The following is a 15432-nucleotide window of genomic DNA, read 5'->3' on the forward strand; positions in this document are numbered from 1 at the left end:
GTAGGAAGGCTGACATGGGGCTCAGAAAAGGGGTTTGGTCCCAAGACCTTGGGATCATGACCTGAGCCGAGGTCAGACACTTAACCAACTGAGCCACCTAGGTGCCACTATCTGATGTGTTTTTAAAGGGTTCGAATTTAGCATTAATTCTCTTGTGAATTCTACTAGTTTATGTGATTTTTTTAAAGCTCTACCACAGTTTTTTGCCTCTTCGTAAGGTGGCTAGACCAAAAAATGATAAAAATCCTGTCTAGCAAATCTTTTAAGTTAATGTTAATTAATATTAGTCTCCAAATGTCGTTGCTTTGCTAACAATATAGTTTCACAGGAAAATTAAAAGAAACTTCTTCCAGAGAGTAATAAGCTTGGTGTGCCATTATAATTAAAACTTTTCCTGATAATGTAGGTTACTTTGTTTATCATGTCAGTTAAAATATTCCTTAGTGTTAGTATGTATACTGAGGTAAGCGATGGCTCTGTTCTCTTTGTGGGCATTCGTTGTGATCATTATTACTTTTTATTGGCTTTTAAAAAAAAGAATTTCATGGGATGCCTGGGTGGCTCAGTTGGTTACCTGTCTGCCTTTGGCTCAGATCATAATCCCAGGGTCCTGGGGTCCAGTCCCACATCGGGCTCCTTGCTCAGCAAGAGTTTGCTTTTCCCTCTGCCTGCCACTCCCCATGCTTGTGCTCGCTCTCTCTCTTTCTCTGACAAATGAATAAAATCTTAACAATAACAACAACAAAAAAAGAATTTCACCATTCCTTGAATTTTAGCAGAGCTAGTGGTTAAGAGCACAGATTTTTTTTTTTTAAGATTTTGTTTATTTGACAGACAGCGAGAGAGGGAACACAAGCAGGGGGAGTGGGAGGGGGAGCCTGATGCAGGCTTGATCCCAGGACTCTGGGATCATGACCCGAGGTGAAGGCAGAGGGCAGACGCTTAACGACTGAGCCACCCAGGCGCCCCAAGAGCACAAACTGCCTGAATTGAGTACTGGCTGCATACTAGCTCTGTGATATTGGGCTGTTTACATGTAACTTACATGTGCTTCAGTTGTCCCATTTATGAAATGGGATAATTATAGGTACTTCATAGGCTGTTATAAGAATTGAATGAGTACGGGGCACCTGGGTGGCTCAGTCGTTGAGCGTCTGCCTTTGGCTCAGGGTGTGATCCCCGCGTTCTGGGATCGAGCCCCACATCAGGCTCCTCCGCTGGGAGCCTGCTTCTTCCTCTCCCACTCCCCCTGCTTGTGTTCCCTCTCTCGCTGGCTATCTCTCTCTCAAATCAATAAATAAAATCTTAAAAAAAAAAAAAAAGAATTGAATGAGTACGTATTTGGGAAGTGCTTAAAACAGTGCCTGACAAACACTTTTAAATAAATTCCTTTCTTTGAGGCGCCTGCGTGGCGCAGTTGGTTGAGCTTCGGACTCAGGGTCTTGAGATTGAGCCCCAGGAGATCTAGCCCTGCCTCTGAACTCTATGCTCACCGCAGTCCGCTTAGGATTCCCTTTCCCTCTGTGCCTCCCGCTCATGCTTGCTCATGCACACTCTCTAAAATAAGTAAACCTTAAAAAACAGTAAATTTCTTTCTCTGATTTTATTCAATGTTACTCATCAAGTATGAATGTGGAATAACAGCTGGAAGAGAAAAAGCTCTAGGTTATGGCTTATAAATATACTGTATCATATAGCTGATACTATTTTAAATCTTTTTTTAACCTTGTAAATACTCGGAAATTTGCATGGCCAGGCAACTAAAAGTTATGCTGGACTTCACATCATTTAATATTGGTTTTGATCTTAAATCTTTGCTGGTATTAAGACTTTCCACATGTATATGCTTTAAATATTTTAACTGTATATTGCTTGGTTGTATGAGTGTTATTCATTTCATTTAGTGCAGATGAGAATTATGCCAACTTTACATTTGAATGGCCATTTAAAAATGCTTTGTAAAATATGTCTTTTATATCATTTGAGGGTCAGTATAAGAAAGCATTTAAGAGTGTGGGCTCTAAAATCAGATTTCTGGGCTGTCTGGGTAGCTCAGTGGTTAAGAGTCTGTGTTTGACTCAGGTCATGATCTTAGGGTCCTGGGATCAAGCCACGCATAGGGCTCCCTGCTCAGCAGAGAGCCTGCTTCTTCCTCTCACACTCCCCTGCTTGTGTTCCCTCTCTCACTGTCTCTCTGTCAAATAAATAAATAAATAAAAATTTTAAAATAAATAAATAAAATCAGATACCTGTTCCAGTCCCTGCTCTGCACTTGTGAGCCCAGTGTGAGCCAGTGATCTTCGGCAGATCACCTGCCATTTTTAAGTCTCACTTCCCTAACTATAGAGCCGGATAAGGTAATTTCAGAGGACTAAATGAGATACAATGCATGTAAAGCATTTAGAACAGTACCTTGCATACAGCAAGAGTTTAATATATTTTACTTACTATTAATATCATTGATGGATACAAAAGAGCCAGTAGGTAGAACAAATAGAAATACGAGAAAACCAAAATTCAGATCAATGATTTACTGAAGGTCATGTGAAAAAAGTATGCTCCCTTCTAGTGCAGATCTTTTCCCATAACCCCTCTTCAGCTTACTCGTATTGACCAAGTCCACCCCAAAGACGTGTTCCTTTATTTCCCATTGTGTTTCCAATTCTTGGTTGCTTGTCAGAGTATTTTCATCTTGGTTCTCATTCTATCAGTCTTTCTCTTTCTTCGTGAATTCTGCAGCCCTGTATTACTTGGGCTTTTAAGTTGTTAGTATGCATGCATGACAGGCATTTATTTTTCAAAAAAGAAAGAAAGAATAGATATTGAAGTTAAATTTTTCATAAAGGTAGTTTTTTTTAACTTGTGATTCCATTAGCCTATTTTTTTTTTAAAAGATTTTATTTATTTACTCGACAGAGATAGAGACAGCCAGCGAGAGAGGGAACACAAGCAGGAGGAGAGGGAGAGGAAGAAGCAGGCTCATAGCGGAGGAGCCTGATGTGGGGCTTGACCCCATAACGCCGGGATCATGCCCTGAGCCGAAGGCAATGCCCAACCGCTGTGCCACCCAGACGCCCCTCCATTAGCCTATTATTAACTTGTATTTAACATGGTACTGAATTATTTTTATGAAGCTACCTTATTCCCTCCAAACTCTCCCTTCTTTTTTTCCCCTGAGATTGTAAAATCAAATTGAGCTTTTCTTAGGAATTGAGAAGGAGTTTGAGAATCACACAAATCCCCTGAGCCATTCTAAAAATAGGAAGAATACAATTTATGAATCATTGCGTTATTTTTGAAACTCTTGAATGATTAAAATATGGATGTATTCTTTTTTGGCATCAAAACCATGTTTATATCATATAAGTAAAGCACATAATATTTACTGCATTATTCTGGAAATTTGAGGTAATTTGATCCTATAATGTATTTTGTGAAGGAATAGCATTTGGAACAAATTGCTTAATTCTGGAATTTGGGTATGTAGGACTGTCTATTAAATCATGTTCACACCAGCAGGTGTTTATTGAATGCTTTCTGCCAATAAGGTACTGTGTAAGATGGTAATAAAGTGATGCCCCCCAAATCACAACCTTTTTCCTTAGCTTCCTCAGTTCTGCCGTCATGGTGTTTTCTGTGACTATAGAGTTTGAAGTGAATTGACCTCAAAGTTGTGTTTATGGATGTCCTGGATGTCAATAGTGATACTGCTTGATTTATTTCTTATTTCTTTTTCTTTATTTCTTTGTTTTCTCCAGAAAAGGGGTGGCTGCCTCTGTGGCTTGATTTGTATGTGTGTGTGTGTGTGTGTGTTTCCTGTCTTTGTCATTGTTTTACATTTTGTGTAGTTCCTTATCTTTGCTTCTTTGTCTTCCTCTATGGAGTGTGTTTTGTGTGCGTTTGTGTTTTTATATTCCTCTCCAGGAAGTAGGATATTGCAAGGTAGGCTATAGAGTTAGCCTCAGGCTGGTAGAGGATTGATAGTAGAGAACTGGAAAACATGGTTCTTGTCTTTAAGAAATTTATACTCTGTAGTAGAGAGAAACAGATATAAGTGTGTGACTATGTATAACTAGAGAAAAAATAACACTTCTGTGTATTTAGTATATGATTACTGCTATATAAATAACAGAATGTTTTGGCATTCAGAGTAAGTATAAACTTGCTTTAGGCTGGGTTAAGAAAAATTTTATAGTACTGTACCAGTACTACAAAATTTGAGCTAGATCTTGAAGCCTGGGTAGGATCTAGATAACTCAGGAAGACAATGTAGGATTCTTGGAGAGATCAGCAATCTTTTTTGCAGTTGTGGGGAAAATATTTTACCCATTAAAAAATTGCTATGTGTGGGGTTGCTATACAATAGTGTGTGATTCAGATGCTCACACAACTGCAGCCCCTGCAAAAACAATGAGAATGTGTATGCTGCTTTATAAAAATTATTTAGTTTTATGTCCTTAAAGAAATGTTTGTGAGGGGCGCCTGGGTGGCTCAGTTGGTTAAGCGTCTGCCTTAGGCTCAGGTCATGATCCCAGGGTCCTGGGATCGAGCCCCGCATCAGGTTCCCTGCTCAGTGGGGAGACTGCTTCTGCTTCTCCCTCTGCTGCTCCCCACTGCTCGTGTGTGCTCTCTCTCTCTCATAAATAAATAAAATCTTAAAAAAAAAAGAGAAGTTTGTGAAATCACATATTTGCTTTTATTTTCCACTTCCTGCCATGCTGAATGTCAGTACTTTTTACAACATGAAATTGGTTTCTAAGAACAAAATTTTTTTATATGAAGTAAGAGTTTGTCCTGTTCTTCCCATCTTTTTCCAGGAATTAGATGTTAAATTAAGTATTTCCTGTCCTCTTCTGTGTCAGTGCCCTATAGGAAACCATTGCAGTTGCAGATAAGAGGTAATGGACGGCTGGAGGAGGATAATAGGGCGGACAGTGATGAGATAAATGTGAAGGGCGATTTTCAAGGTAGGCTTTATTGGCTAGTTGCTTCTTGTCCTTCGACTTTCTTTAATCAAAGATGATTCTGAGATGTTGAGCCTAGATGATTGAGAAGATTATATAACTAACAGCGATGAGGAATACAGGTGTTTGAGTTATATTTTGGATATATTCAATTTGAAGTTTTGGTAGCCTGTTCAGGGTAGAGGTCTAGGCAGACATTAGAAATAATGGAGTTGGAATTTTGAAGAGAGGTCAGGATTGAGGGTAAAATCTAGGAGTTCACAAAGAGGTGATAATTTATATTGCATGGGGAAGAGAGGAAAGAACAAGTAAGAAAAATTTAATCTCAGTTATCATGGTTAACAGCAGAAATCCCAATCATTACTAATCAGTTAAAGCATATGTCTGTTTAGATGTTCTCGTTAAGTCCTGAATGATTTTTTTTTTTCCATTCTCTAATTTTTGGACCTCTTGCTAGATGGCAGTAGTAGTTAATTCCAAGGGCAAGAAAGTCAAGTATTGGAAGAGTTTGATAGCTTAAGTTGACGCTAAACTTTTTCATATGTTCAGTAAACTTAGAATCAACAGTACATTATTTCCAATCCTTTTTATCCTTCACGTCAGATCTATAAAGTAAGTGTGAAATTTTTTTTTTCTCTTAATATCCGGCTTTTGCAGGATGGTTCAAGAATTATGCCTTTTGTTGGTTATTTCTCTGATATCAGGATCTTTCACTATGTTCAGAAGAGAGGAAATGAATTTAGACTTTAACTAGATTCTGATCTTCCTAAGATATGGCACAAAGTAGTTAAGAGAACTCGTCTGTACTACTTTCTCTTTACACAAGTATAAAGCTATAAATATTTATGTTCAAGGGTTTTGCCATTATTTTGATTTCTATTTCAGCAGATCCCTTTTGGACATTCACCCAGTTTGGAGTATTAAGTAGTGAATCTACTTCAGAATGTAAAGGACAGTATTTTTAACTATCAATTTATAAATATTTATAAAGTATTGCCTGATTGTGTGAGATATGTTGACATGATTGGAAGATATCCACTGTTGGGATAACACGGGTTAATAGTGGAAATTTAAAGAATTGTTAATATGTTAAAGCACCTTTCTGTTGGTGACTTTTCTGAGGAACATTTCATACTGTGAATTCACCTTAGATGTATCTAGTCTGCCTCCCCCCCACCTTGTGTGTGCATGCCCATACGTGTATACATTTTCACTTCAGTCTCAGTTATCATGATTAACAGCATGGGTATGTGCGTAGGCATATATCTGTGTATATACATATTCACTGTGTGTGTGTATGTATATATATACATATATGTATATATTAGAGTTTATATCTAATAGTTTATTCTGCAAGTTTGTCATGTGACACCATTGCATTTCTTTGAAATTTTCTGTGCTCGCACTTACTGGTCTTTTGTACCAGGCATCATTCTGAGCACTTACCATGTAGTAATTAAGTTACTCCTTATAACCACCCTCTGATGTTGCAACTGGTATCCCTGTTTGAAGAATAGGAAGCTGAAACACATAGCTAGTGACACCAGAATTTGAACCTAAGCATATTCTCTTAACTACCATGCAATACCTATTTCTGTAAGTCTCTGTTTCCTAATCTAAAAAGTAATAATAAAAAGACTATCTTTTAGGGTTATTGGTGGGGTTAAATGAAGCAATGCATGTGATGAGACTGATAAAAGAATCTAGATATTAATGATCAGCTAATATTAGCTGTTGTTTGGCCACTTTTCTGATTTTCTTCTAGTTCTTTTTTCCATTATCTCCCTTATGATTTATTCTTCTTCTGCCCATTTTTTAAACAGTGGTAGTGTAGGGTTCTGTTTTTGACCTGCTGTTTTATATCATTCTGTATAATTTCCCTTTAGGAGGTTTATCCACTTTCCTAGTTTTAAACTACTGCCTACTACCTATAATCTGATAACCCAATTCCATACATTGCACTCGAGCTGTAGACTGATGTATCCAAATGTCTGCTGTGTATCCACTTTCAGGCATCCCCACATGTCCTTCAGGCTTGATATGGATAATATTGTGGGAAGATTTTAGTATAAAATGGAACTGAAGGATGTGAAGTAGAGAGCCTCACACATGTGCCCTCAGAAAAACGAAGACGGAGACTGATTTCTCATAAATGCTTGATTTATAGAGGACTGAGCTTTATCCTTTGACTGATGAGCCTCCTCCAAGAATCTCTCCCATCTTCGTGCTTGCTGCTTGGCTCCTAGCTGGCCTTTCCCCTTTTGCTCTCCTTGCCCATGAAAAGCAACCAAAGCTAAAGCTTCAGCGGACTCTCCTATAGCTGCAGCAGTTTGCTTGTCCCAAGCTGCAATTCATCAACTATTGCTGAATAAACTTGATTTCTGATCATTTGAGCTTGTCTTAGTTTATCTCTTTTCTCTTAGGTAGACATTACATGGTATCAAAAGTGAGATCTGAAGGAGGTGACCACCAAGGAATACCAACCTCCAGAAATAAGTGAGTTTCCTGCTCTTGAGCCCTTTGCACTCTTTGCTTCTGCAAATAAGGTGACTTTCAGTTTGGCAAATTTCCTCTTAGATCTTGAGTTCCCTCCTTTGGTAGAGCTCTCTGACTTTATTTGGGATCTGGATAAGGACAGATTGTCCTTCTGGTATGTACTCTTTTATTTCTGATAATGGGATCCCAGTCATCAGAATTTTCTAAGGGTGGCACTCCCCCTTGAGGAACGCTGGCTGATTTTATGTTAAAATATTACAGTCCTGGGGCTCCTCGTTGGCTCAGTTGGTTAAGCATATGCCTTGGGCTCAGGTCATGATCTCAGGGTCCTGGGATCAGGCCCTGCATCGGGCTCTCTGCTTGTCAGGGAGTCTGCTTCTCCCTCTGCTTTCCCTGCCCCCAGCTCATGCTCTCTCTCTCTCAAATAAATAAATAAAATTAAAAAAAAAATTACAGTCCTTCCTCACAAACATGTTGACTAAATAAACCAGTCTTACTAAGGATAACCTAGAAGTCCAGTGACCATTATGTGGAAACTTTGATTTCCCCATACTTATTTTTCTGTGAACTAAGTTAGAAGACCATGACTACAATATTGAACAATCCAAATGGGATAGTTATTTTAGTTGGTGTCTGGAAGCTTCTAAATGTGTTTAGGATTCTAAAATTGCCTCCTTACAAATACTGTTTCTAAATTGACTGAAGCAAATAAACAACTAACGATGCATAAGAAACACCAGAGACCTCTTCCTTGGGGCTAAGCAAGGTCTTTCCTAACCTTACTACTCCACCTCCTCTATATTCCCCTTTGCCTTCTCTTAACCCTTCTCCTCTCCCTGAACTTCCTTTCTTTCCTATTATTGAAACCTTGTCCACTGATCCCATTAAAACCTTCCCTTTCAAAATTAAACCTGAGAATCCTTCTAAACCACCCCAGATTTCCTATACCCCATGGACAAAAGACAAAGTTAGGACTATAATTAAGAATTTTCCCAAGGTAACTGGGGATCTCCGTGCATTTGCAGAGGAATTCAGTATTCTAACTCTACTTTACCAACCCGCTCTTCCATCTCTTATCAGTTAGCCCACTTGCTTGTCAGAGAAGGTAATGCTCGGGGTGCCTGGGTGGCTCAGTTGTTAAGCGCCTGCCTTCGACTCAGTTCATGATCCCAGGGTCCTGGGATTGAGCCCTGCATCGGGCTCCCTGCTCAGCGGGAATCCTGCTTCTCCTTCTCCCACTCCCCCTGCTTATGTTCCCTCTCTCGCTTCCTCTCTCTCTGTCAAATAAATCAATAAAATCTTTAAAAAAAATGCTTTATTTAAAAAAAAATTTTTTTACTTATTTTTTTTTAAATGCTTTAAAAAAAAAGAGAAGGTAGTGCTCAACAATGGATTAAAACTGCTATTTGGGGAAATCCCAAACAATCTCTAGGTTTTTGGTTTTTGTTTTTTTTAAGATTTTTTAAATTTATTTTTTTGACAGAGAGAGAGAGCGAGCACAAGGAGGGGGAGTGGCAGGCAGAGGGAGAGGGAAAAGCAGACTCCCCTCTGAGCAGGGAGCCCAATCTGGGCCTTGATCCCAGGACCCCGGGATCATGACCTGAGCTGAAGGCAGACACTTAACCAACTGAGCCACCCAGGTGCCCCAACAATCTCTAGGATTTAAACTAAACCAGCCACCAGCCCTTTCATATGATCAAGTTTGCGGTATGGTCCAAAGGCTACATGAAGCCAGCCTTAGGGCCTTCCTTAAACCCATGAGCCAGAACAAAATTCAAGCATACACTCAAAGGCCTACCAAATCTATGGCTAATAAAGCAGACTCCCAGTCATTTTTAATAATCCTGGACTTTCCATAGATGTTGAATCCACTCAGGTAGTTTTTTAAAATATTTTTTTATTTTTTAATTTTTAAAAAATATTTATTTATTTGAAGGAGGGAGAGAGCACCCACTCACGCACAAGGAGGAGGAGAGGGAGAGACAGAATTTCAAGCATAATTCGCTTGGAGCAGGAGCCCGACATGGGGCTTGATCTCATGACCCTGAGATCATGACCTGAGCCGAAACCGAATGGGATGCTTAACTGACTGAGCCACCTGGGCACCTCCCCCCCCGCCAGGCGGCTTTTAATTCCATGTTCGTAAATGGCCTAAACAGGGACTTAGCCCTGTTGGTCAAAGGAATCCATATAAAATGGGAAACAGTGAACACCCCTGACTTTGTCAACCTGGGTGTTCAATTAGATTGCACTGTAGAACATGACACCAGAAGAAAGACAGCTAAGATTTTGAATCTTTACCTTTAACACATGGAAACTCCAAATCTATCTTACTGGACTATATCATTATTGCAAAAATCCTGGCCATTGGAAATGGATTGCTAGAAATTGACAAAGGAGCTACATCATCAGTGCTCAGCCCCCCAGTTAAAGAGTCTTTTCCTCTAAATAATACATATGTTCAAATAGTTGGGGGGGGGGATGTCTTAAACAGCCACAACATGTGCCTATTTCTTAGCCCATATATTTTTGTCAGACCTTTGCAAGTGAGCTACTCATTTCTCCTTAGTGATTTAGTTCCCATACATTTATTAGAATGAGATTTCCTGAAGAAATCTAATGTTGCCATTTTTTTTCTCTCAAAAGGGAAATAACCCTTCTTTTTAAAGAGGATTTTTTTTAATTTAATTTTTTTTTTTTTTTAGGATTTTATTTATTTATTTGACAGAGAGAGCACAAGTACGGGGAGCAGCAGGCAAAGGCAGAGGGAGAGGGAGAAGCAGGCTCCCCATTCAGTGGGGAGCCTGAATCAGAGCTCCATCCCAGGACCTTTGGATTGTGACCTGAGTCAAAGGCAGACACTTAACCGACTGAGCCACCCAGGCACCCCAAAAAGGGAAATAACCCTTGAGTTTCAATCCAACACTCAGGAAAGTTCAATCCCCTTTGTCCTTACTTCCACTCTACAAGCTAAGGAAGTCTAAACTTTAGATTCATCCCCACTATTAAACCTGGTAACCTCAACTCTGGACAGAATCCTCAACAGACATAGATAGAATTCATAGTGCCCCTCCTATTAAGATCTAGATTGACCCCTCAAAAAACTCTCCCAAGAATAAACCCAATACCCTATAAACAAACCTTACAGGGCATAAGGATTATTATAGAGGACGTTAAGGCTTAAGAACTCATTATCTCTTGCACTAGTCCTTGTAATACCCTATTTTGCCCCCCAAAAAATCCAATGGCTGAGGATAGATTTGTCTACAATCTAGGGCAATAAATAACAACTTAATTCCCTGCTATTATCCAGTCAGCCTTAATCCCCACATGCTGTTGGTATCTGTGCCAACTGGAAGCAATTATTTTACTCTGGCTGACTTATGGAGTGGATCTTTTAAGATCCTTGTTGATAAGGATAGTTAGTATCTTTTTGCCTTTACTTGGGAAGGACAATAATATACCTGGACAGTTATGCCTCAGGGCTTTACTGAGAGTCAGTCTTCTCACAGGTTTTAAAGGCTGACTTACATGACATAAAATTGTCTGCAATTTTACTAGGCTCTGTTAGTGCGATATGTGGCTGCTTTGCTGCTCTGCTTGCCCTTGCAAGACTTCTCACAAAGAGTGTTTACCTGTTGAAAATCTTATCCGTTAAGGGACATAATGTCTGAAAAGAAAAATTGCAATTTATCCAAACTGAAGTTCGATATTTAGGACGGACATACATACGTACATACATACATTTATTTATTTATTTGAGAGAGAGAGTAAGAAAGAGTATGAGCAGGGAGGAAAGGGAGAAACAGGCTCCTTGTGAGCAGAGAGCCCGAAGCAGGCCTCCATCCCAGGACCCTGGGATCATGGCCTGAGTTGAAGGCAGATGCTTAACTGACTGAGCCACCCAGGCACCCCTATTTTGGACATTTAATCTCAGCACAGGGACTACACCTAGATCCTGATAAGCTTCAAGGCATTTTGAACTTTCCAAACCCTAAAACCTAATGTCACTTATGAGGTTTTCTTGGGCTAGCTGGTTATTGCTTATTTGGATTCCAAATTTCTCCTTAATGGTTCAGCCCCTGTATTCCACATACACCACATTATTTGGGATAACCAAGATAGTTTGGTCTTTAAGACCTTGAAGGAAAGCTTAATAAATCCATCTGCTCTGGGACTCACAAATTATCAGCTAACCTTTTTCCTTTTTGTAGGAAAGGGAAGGGAATGACCTCAGAGTACTTACCCAAAAGCGTGGGGGCTATCACTGACCCTCTTAAGTTACTACAGCCAAAAATTAGATCCAGTGGCCTGAAGATACCGCACCCCCCCCCAATACTTTACAGCTATACCTGCTACTGTTGCTTCAGTAAGGCTACAAAGGAGCTAGTTATGGGACCCTCTTTGACCATCTTTGTACCCCAGCCTGTAAAGGCACTCTCATATTCACACCACACTTAACACCTTTCAGCAAGCTATCTAATCTATGAAATTCTCATATGAACTGTCCCTCATATCACTCTTGTTCAAAAAGCAGAAGTTTTAATTAACTCAAATTTTTCTTTTCTGGTACGTGCTTTTCTGTTTTTGTTTTGTTTTGTTTTGTTTTTAAGTTTTTTTATCTATGTTAGTATCTCTACACCCCATTTGGGACTTGAACTCATGACCCTGAGATCAAGAGTCACATGCTCTTCTGAGTGAGCCAGCCAGGCGCCCCTGGTACATGCTTTTTGTATTTAAGAAATCTCCACCTAACTTAGAGTCATAGGTTCCCTATTTTTTTCCTGGGAATTTTGTAGTTCTTGCTCTCACATTTAGGTCTATGGTCAATTTGAGTGAATTTCTTGTTCTGATTTCTCCTTTGTCTGGTATTAATAAGATACTGCAGCTTTCCTTTTATTAGTGTTTGCATGGTATATCCTTTTCTGTCCATTTACTTTTAACCTACTTTATATTTAAAATAGGTTTCTTTATTTTTTAATTTAAATTCAATTAATTAACATATAATGTATCATTGGTTTCAGAGGTAGAGGTCAGTGATTCATCAGTATTATATAATACCCATGCTCATTACATCATGTGCCCTCTTTAATGTCCGTCACCCAGTTACCCCATCTCCCCAACCCCCCTCCCCTCCAGCAACCCCGTTTGTTTCCTATGCTTAAGAGTCTCTTATGGTTTGTCTCCCTCTCTGATTTCATCTTGTTTTATTTTTTCCTCTCTTCCCCTATGATCCTCTGTTTTGTTTCTTAAATTCCACATATATATATACCACATCTTCTTTACCCATTCATCTGTTGATGGACATCTGGGCTTTTTCCATAGTTTGGCTAAAATAGGTTTCTTTTAGACAACATATAGTCGGGTCTTGCGTCTCTTCTCCCCTCCACAAACCTAAGAATCTCTGCCTTTCAATTGAGATGTTCAGATCATTTATATTTAATGTAATTGTTGATATGGTTGGATTTAAATCTACCATCTTGCTAGCTGTTTCTAGATTTTGTTTTCTTCAGTTCTTTCTTCCTTTCTTCTTTGTTCCTTTTTTCTTCTCTCTTGCCTTCTTTTGGATTGTTTTTAGGATTACATTTTATATCTGCTCTTGGTTTGTTAATTTTACCACCTTTGTCCTTTAGTTGTTACTCTAGGGTTTATAGTATACGTCTTTAACTTGTTTAAAGTCTACCTTAAAATAATATGATACTTAATTTTGTTGTAAGAACCTTGCTGCATATGTTTCCATTTCTTCCCTCCTATCCTCTTTCTAGTGCTGTCAAATATTTGACTTTTAATAATACTCTAATATGTTGTTAACTATTTTTGGCTTTAGAAAGTCAATTGTTTTTTAAGAAAATTTTAAAAGATTATTTATTTATTTTAGAGAGAGAACAAGCATGTGCATGAGTGGGGGGAGAGGCAGAAGGAAAGGGAGAGAGAATCTCAAGCAGACTCTGTGCTAAGCATAGAACCCGACATGGGGCTCAGTCTCACAACCCTGAGATCATGACCTGAGCAGAAATCAAGAGTCAGTTGCTTAACCAACTGAGCCACCCAAGCACCTCAAGAAAATTTTTAAAAGAAAGAAAAAGTCTTAAATTTACCCTCATGTTTACCATTTTAGGTCTCTTTGTTCATGTCAATCTAGATTTCCAGTACTACTGTGGCTGAATAACTTTCTTTTTTTTTTTTTTTAAAGATTTTATTTATTTATTTGACAGAGAGAGAGACAGCCAGCGAGAGAGGGAACACAAGCGGGGGAGTGGGAGAGGAAGAAGCAGGCTCATAGCAGAGGAGCCTGACGTGGGGCTCGATCCCACAACGCCGAGATCACGCCCTGAGCCGAAGGCAGACGCTTAACCGCTGTGCCACCCAGGCGCCCCTTGAATAACTTTCTTTAACATTTTAACATTTCTTGTTTTGCACTCTGCTGGCAGCGATTCTTCTCAGCTTTTGTCTAATTGCTTTTCTTTTACCCTCTTTTTTGAAATGTGTTTTTTCTGGACCAGTTTTCCTTTCCTTTGAAAGCTTTAAAAGTGTCACTCTTGGTTCACTGACTTACATGGTTTTTCTGATTAGCAATCACTTCCAGTTTCCTCCTTCCCCCAGCCCCTGGCAACCATTAATCTTTCTGATCTACAGGTTTGCCTCTTCTAGACACTTCATATAAATGGAATCATACAATATGTGGTCTTTTGTGTGTGGCTTCTTTCACTTAGCATAATGTTTTCAAGGTTTATCCATGTTGTAGCATTTAACAGTACATCATTCCTTTTTATGGCAGAATCGTATTCCATTGTGTGGATATACCATATATTGCTTGGGTTGTTTACACTTTTTTACTATTATGAATAATGTTACCGTGAACATTCCTATACAAATGTTTGCATGAACATATGTTTAACTTTATGAAAAACTGCCCAGCTGTTTTTCACAGAGGCTGCTACATTTCACATTCTCACAAATATTGTATAAGGGTTCCAATTTCTTCACCTTCTTGCCAACATTTATTGTTTTTTTGGTGTGTTTTGTTTTTAATAGCCAATTTATAGTCATTTAAAAGTCCATTATCTGGGTGATTCCTATGTCTTTTCTGTTCATTGCCTCATTCTTGACAGTTTGTTGTTTTTTTCTTGCTTGTGTTTGTGTGTGTCCCTTTTTTTTCCTGTTTGAATTCTGGGCATCATATGTAGAAGAATAGTAGACACAAAGGTAAATAGTATTTATTCCTGGAAATGGACACCTCTCTGCTTCTGTCAGATTGTTAGTGTTAGGGATTGAATAGTGTAATCTGTAGGTGAGCTGGTTTAGGTTTTGTTGTTGCTATGGTTACCTTCAGTACACTACAGACTTGAAATTCTTCAGCTGTGGGCTGTTAATATCCTGTGCTTACTGTTGGCCCTGGTATGCTCAAGGGTTTTCCTCTTTGTTCCTCCTCAGCTCTCAACTTGTAGCAGGCCCTGCTTACCTATGCCACATAAGGGATTCCTTGCTCTCTCGTCTTCCTCCTCCAACTGTTGATGCTTTTCGTCAATGTGAGAATCATGCTGGAGGCGGGGGGGTGGTGGTGGTGGTGTCATTCTCCTCCATGATGGTTTGTTTGTTTTTCAAATGCATTTATCTGTGCATAATCACCACCCACAAAGTTCTCTTGTTCTCATTCCCAGTCCATATCCTCCTCAAAAGATAACCAGTATTCTGATTTCTACCATTATAGATTTGTTTTGCCTGTTCTTTCATTTTGTGTAAGTGAACTCATAATAGTATTCTTGTATGTCAGGATTCTGTCACTAAACAGTTCTGAGATTCTTCCATATCGTTGCATGTACCGGTAGTGTATGGTTTTTTTTAATTGCCATGTAGCATTCCAGTGTATTAATATACCACAGTTGGTCAGTAAAGACTATTTAAACAATTGGATACTTGTCTAATTATCTAATTAATCATCTTGTAATTTTCTTAAGAGCTTGTAATTACC

The 15432-nt window shown here is 39.0% G+C and overlaps 1 protein-coding gene across 4 annotated transcripts in view; it reads left to right on the plus strand.

The window, feature by feature from the left end:
- The window catches only part of WDR89 (WD repeat domain 89), a 39258-nt gene that overhangs the window by 5066 nt on the left and 18760 nt on the right, over positions 1-15432 (plus strand). Inside the window, exon 2 of one of the 4 annotated variants that reach the window (XM_008701048.2) lies at positions 7388-7460. The exons of 1 other annotated variant lie outside the window; for it this stretch is intronic. In XM_008701048.2, coding sequence (XP_008699270.1) covers positions 7399-7460 — 62 coding nt within the window. In that variant the 5' untranslated portion in view covers positions 7388-7398. Of the gene's footprint in view, positions 1-4886; positions 4968-7387; positions 7461-15432 lie in introns of those variants that run through there. 2 more of the 4 variants (XM_008701056.2, XM_008701069.2) reach the window with 2 other exon arrangements.

Source organism: Ursus maritimus, unplaced genomic scaffold, assembly GCF_017311325.1.
Source record: "Ursus maritimus isolate PB19 unplaced genomic scaffold, ASM1731132v1 scaffold_25, whole genome shotgun sequence".
In the NCBI taxonomy this organism is placed as follows: domain Eukaryota; kingdom Metazoa; phylum Chordata; class Mammalia; order Carnivora; family Ursidae; genus Ursus; species Ursus maritimus.